This window comes from Neoarius graeffei, chromosome 17, assembly GCF_027579695.1.
Source record: "Neoarius graeffei isolate fNeoGra1 chromosome 17, fNeoGra1.pri, whole genome shotgun sequence".
Classification (NCBI taxonomy): domain Eukaryota; kingdom Metazoa; phylum Chordata; class Actinopteri; order Siluriformes; family Ariidae; genus Neoarius; species Neoarius graeffei.
The window spans coordinates 48,844,768-48,850,322 of record NC_083585.1 but is presented as its reverse complement, the minus strand read 5'-3'; the positions used below and the strand labels follow the sequence as shown (position 1 = coordinate 48,850,322).

Sequence of the window (5,555 nt, the reverse complement as noted above, 5' to 3'; positions counted from 1 at the left end):
TAAAAATTGCTTTATTAAATTTATTGTTAATGCTTAAAACTATTCCTGTGCCATTCTTGAGGTCTCAAGGCATTTATAAACAAAAGTGAGGCCATGGTTCTGTGTATATGCTTTAAGGTTAGCGAATATTTTTTCTTAAAAATATAATTTACGTTCTTGCAAAATTCTCACTACGCACTCAGGAATGAGGCACAAAAATACACTGTGCATGGTATAAGGGAGACAATTTTCTCAACGCGTGTTAATTTATTTGGAATGGCATAGGAAGATATTATAAGAACATATTACCAAGCAGGGGCGATTCTAGCATCTGATCTTTGGGGGTGCTTAGCCCCCAGAGCTGACAGAGGCACCTGGCTTGAACAACAGTGTTTCCACGTTTATTCCACATTTAGACTAGACTTAACTAGACAAGAAGACTAGACTAGACAAGACTAGACTTATGCAATGTTTTAACAGAAGTTGACCCAATAAACTATGATATCTACACATTTACAGCCACTGACAAATATTTACGTTATATTTTTAACTAAACAAGACCTACTACTGCATTTGTAATGTTGGAGCTATTCATTTTGAACAGTGGTAATTGTTAATTAATGTGTTATTGTGTATTGTGTAATAATATTGTGTATTATTATGATTTTACATTAGTTTATATTTTTTGTTATATTTGTTATATTTTGGTAGTGTTCTTTTGATAGTCATTTGTTTAATTGTTTGCTTCGTGCATGTACGTTTCAGTGTCCCCCCAGACAATGACCAGGGTTTGGATTTGTGAATGATAAGGAAACGTAAACGCTATGTTACATTAAATAAAATTGACTAACACACGGTGGTCTAGCACCATAGCACTTGTAAAGCTCTGCACAAAAGTATCTCGATATGGATGATAAATGTCGTTTTTATCATTCTGTTCATAGACCAGGGAACATCAATATTGCATTATGCATATTACTGTGTTGTGTTTAACAATTGTAACTCCAGTCCGTACCTTCACATCTCGCTATGCCAGTAATACTCAGGTGCTACTTTGAGTTCCTCATCGGCGTGGAATCCAGTTAAAAAAACCACCATGTCGTAGCAAGCACTCGCGCGGACAGGCAACTCAATCAGAGGGGACGCAAGGAGGAGAGGTATTTTACTGGTCATAGAACTATCACGTAACAGGTGAATTCAAGAACACACACACGCCCGCAAACACATTCATTGCGCAGTGCGCAAGGGCACTTATTTCTGAAAATTACATCCAAAAGCAGTGTTTTTGAGGGTGCTGAGCTAGGGGGTGCTGAGCTCGTTTTGGGGGGTGCTTGAGCACCCCCAAAAATAGGCTAAACACGCCCCTGTTACCAAGGCATGTTATTCTGTACCTGTTTGTGACCCTGTGTTAATTTGTGCTGCACTTGGTAGATGGGGCTGGTTGTTATTAAAATGGATTGACTGCATCTGTGTTCATTTATTGGTACATTGTTTGTAGAGCAGCTGCAGAATTGGCCACTCACATTTTTGCTTTTGGCCTCATGCTAATTTGCCCTCCTTTGGAAATCTGTCATGAAGATTTTAACACAAAATGCTTTATTAACCTATCAGTTAGCAGTTCGGTTAACATTCTCTTAATGCTTGGATTTTAATCAAGACAAATTTCCAAACAATTTGATATTACAGTGTACACAGGGTCTGAATGGGGTTAAAGCATTACCATGTATCTCAATCCCATGAGATTTATCTTATTTTTTTCACCAGTTGGTTTGCCCTGTGGTTTTCCCAAAGTATCCATAAAACCAATCACCTGGGTGTTCATTGAAAAAAAAAAACTGGCAGAGAATTATTCACTTATAAAACAGCAAGCAGAGTGAAGATAAAATTATTTTCTGATATGGTGGGCATTTGAAAGGTCCCTAACATAGACACAAATTAGTGATCAGAGATCTGGGGTAAACAAACTACAGTACTTGGATTTTTAAAATAGCTACTTATAAATAAATAAATACACACGTGCTGATAATTTAGATAATATTTTCTTCTTTTTTTAGGTTATTTCCTCGTGCCACAGAACAAAGAGAAAGATAAATGGCATCTAATTTGTCTATATATACAACTCTTCTTAATTTGGAACCACTTGGCATTTCACCATCTCATATTTTACCAGTGTTCGTGCTTGGAACCCTTACATATGGTGCTATTTTGCTTTTCAATATTACATTACTGCTAACAATTGCTCTGAACCAAAATCTTCATAAACCGATGCACATACTGTTGTTTAACATGCCAATTAATGACATTGTAGGTGCCTCTGCCTTTTTTCCTCAAATGATGGTGAGTATACTGTCACAGAATAGATCCATCACTTATTCTGCCTGTTATGTGCAAACCTTCCTGACACATTTGTATGGGGCTGGATCACTTCTTATTCTAACTGCAATGGCTTATGACAGATATATTGCCATTTGTTACCCACTGGAATATCACACCTTGATGTCTCCAAATAAGTTGTTAAAGATAATCCTTACAATATGGACCCTAGATTTTACAGTGATCGGTTTACTGCTTGCTCTGAGCTACCGTCAAGAGATTTGTAGCACAAGAATTGTGGACACTTTCTGTAATAATCCAAGTTTGATGAAGCTAATTTGTGAGGACACAAGGTTGAATAATTACTATGGACTGTTTACTATCATTTTTCTCCAAGGACTCTCACTGTTCATGGTGCTATTCACATACATCCAAATCCTAATCACATGCATTTCAAAAAGACAATCTGCTGCAAAAAGCAAAGCAATTCAAACCTGCGGTACACACCTAGTTGTTTTCTTATTTGTAGAGTTCAATTCACTCTTTGCCTTAATGTCACATAGATTTGAGAATGTATCCCAGTACTTACGAAGGGCTTTTGGTGTGTCTGTAATGATATTTCCTCCTTTTCTGAATCCTCTAGTATATGGACTGAAAACAAAGGAAATTCGACAGAATGTTACTGTCTTCTTCCATAAAAAAATATCTCAGTCATAAGATAAACACGTTATTTTGTGTGATGTTTAACGCTTGTCATTTCATACACTGCAATGCAATATTTATATGTGTTTACTGATTAACTACACTATTAAGAATAATATTGCCGGAAAAGGCTTCTCGAGCAAAAATGTTTCCTTAAAGAAGCATTCCATCATCCATGTTAACCTTTTGTCTTGTTACTACAGTGAAACTGATATATATATATATATATATATATATATATATATATATATATATATATATATAATATATTTCCCCCCCGTGGCACCATAACTGGATAAAGATCAATCAAACAAAAGGTTGTTTATTAAAGATTATTCTTCCATAGCATTACTCTAAGAATCTCTAGCACCTTTATTTGACAAGTGTATTTTTTCTTTATTATTTTTCCCAATATGAGCACTGTTTTTGTGACCTACTTTATGATTAAATTTGGAAATAATTATTATAATTTTAGTAGTCACAAATAATATAAATATTAAAGCATAATATTGCATTGTATTGTATTGTATTGTATTTCTTTCTTTATTTATTTTGCTTCTTTTTGCTGGCATGGTTTGAGTCTACTTGATGTCAAAGAAGACTTACTGAAAATTACAAGGTTCTTCTCAATGAACATTGTTATCCTAAGATTAACATTTTGGTCTTGATGGGCTCTTCTTGGCTCATCCCCTGACCATGACATTTCAGGGTTTACTTTTTTGATTTTTGTTTTTTCACCTTTAATTTGTTACCAGTCTGTACAAAGACATTACCCAGACAAAAGTTAATGCCATGCTAAAAGGATCAAAAGTGGGAGTTTGTTGCTGGGATTTTAACTCACCACCTTTGATCAGTAAGCCAGAACCTTAACCACAATACTGTAAGCAATGTGACAGCTATTTTCTTTACACAACCATTACAATTTGTATTTGTGTGCAAAAGCTCAATAAACTAGCTGCTCCATGAACACTGTGCTGCAAAATGAGCAGTTATAATGTGATTAAATTGCACTTTGTTCTGGTTAAATTAATTGGCAGAAACACATATTCCATGTATGTTTAATCATGATCAGAACTAACATACTTATATATTCTGTTAAATTCAGTAAGTGTTTTATTCTAGTCAGGGTGATTGTACAGCTGGAACCTATCACTGGGATGCTGGGAGGGACACAGTTATGGGGTCACCTTACTGAATTTATATTTGATGATCTGTAGTCTTTTTTTGATATATATATTTTTCATAGTTTTAAGTATATTTATGAATTAAAGTATAATTTTGATTTGAAGTGTTTGTCACCATATGTTCCTGTGGTGCTGGATAATGCAGGCCTGCAGGTGCGCTTGAAAGTTTGTGAACCCTTTAGAATTTTCTATATTTCTGCATAAATATGACCTAAAACATCATCAGATTTTCACACGTCCTAAAAGTAGATAAAGAGAACCCAGTTAAACAAATGAGACAAAAATATTATACTTGGTAATTTATTGATTGAGGAAAATTATCCAATATTATGTATCTGTAAGTGGCAAAAGCATGTGAACCTTTCCTTTCAGTATCTGGTGTGACTCCCTTGTGCAGCAATAACTGCAACTAAACATTTCTGGTAACTGTTGATCAGTCCTGCACATCGGCTTGGAGGAATTTTAGCCCATTCCTCCGTACAGAACAGCTTCAACTCTGGGATGTTGGTGGGTTTCCTTACATGAACTGCTCACTTCAGGTCCTTCCACAACATTTGGACTGGATTAAGGTCAGGACTTTGACTTGGCCATTCCAAAACATTAACTTTATTCTTCTTTAACCATTCTTTGGTTGAACGACTTGTGCGCTTAGGGTCGTTGTCTTGCTGCATGACCCACCTTCTCTTGAGATTCAGTTCATGGACAGATGTTCTGAGATTTTCCTTTATAATTCACCGGTATAATTCAGAATTAATTGTTCCATCAATGATGGCAAGCCATCCTGGCCCAGATGCAGGGTGCCCACTCACACTTGATTGTCATCCCATTGATTGAAAACACCTGACTCTAATTTCACCTTCAAATTAACTGCTAATCCTAGAGGTTCACATACTTTTGCCACTCACAAATATGTAATATTGGATCATTTTCCTCAATAAATAAATTACCAAGTATAATATTTTTGTTGCATTTGTTTAACTGGGTTCTCTTTATCTACTTTTAGGACTTGTGTGAAAATCTGATGAGGTTTCAGTCATATTTATGCAGAAATATAGAAAATTCTAAAGGGTTCACAAAATTCAAGCACCACTGTATGTACAAGAAGTTCACAAGGCTGGGCACTGTAAAAACAAACATATATATGCCTATCCATTATCTATAGCTGCTTATCCTGTCCTACAGGGTCGCAGGCAAGCTGAAGCCTACGCTAGCTGACTATGGGTGAGAGGCAGGGTACACCCTGGACAAGTCTCCAGGTCATTGCAGGGCCTACACATAGAGACTAACAACCATTTACACTCACATTCACACCTTCGGTCAATTTAGAGCCACCAATTAGCCTAACCTGCATGTCTTTGGCATGTGGGGGAAACCGGA

General features: G+C 36.0%; 1 protein-coding gene across 1 annotated transcript; it reads left to right on the top strand.

Moving 5' to 3' along the window:
• The first annotated feature begins 2,070 nt into the window (after positions 1–2,070).
• On the top strand, positions 2,071–3,009 carry LOC132901171 (putative gustatory receptor clone PTE03). Its single transcript, XM_060943517.1, has one exon. The coding sequence runs from the start codon at positions 2,071–2,073 to the stop codon at positions 3,007–3,009; it is 939 nt and encodes a 312-aa protein (XP_060799500.1).
• Positions 3,010–5,555: the final 2,546 nt, after the last annotated feature.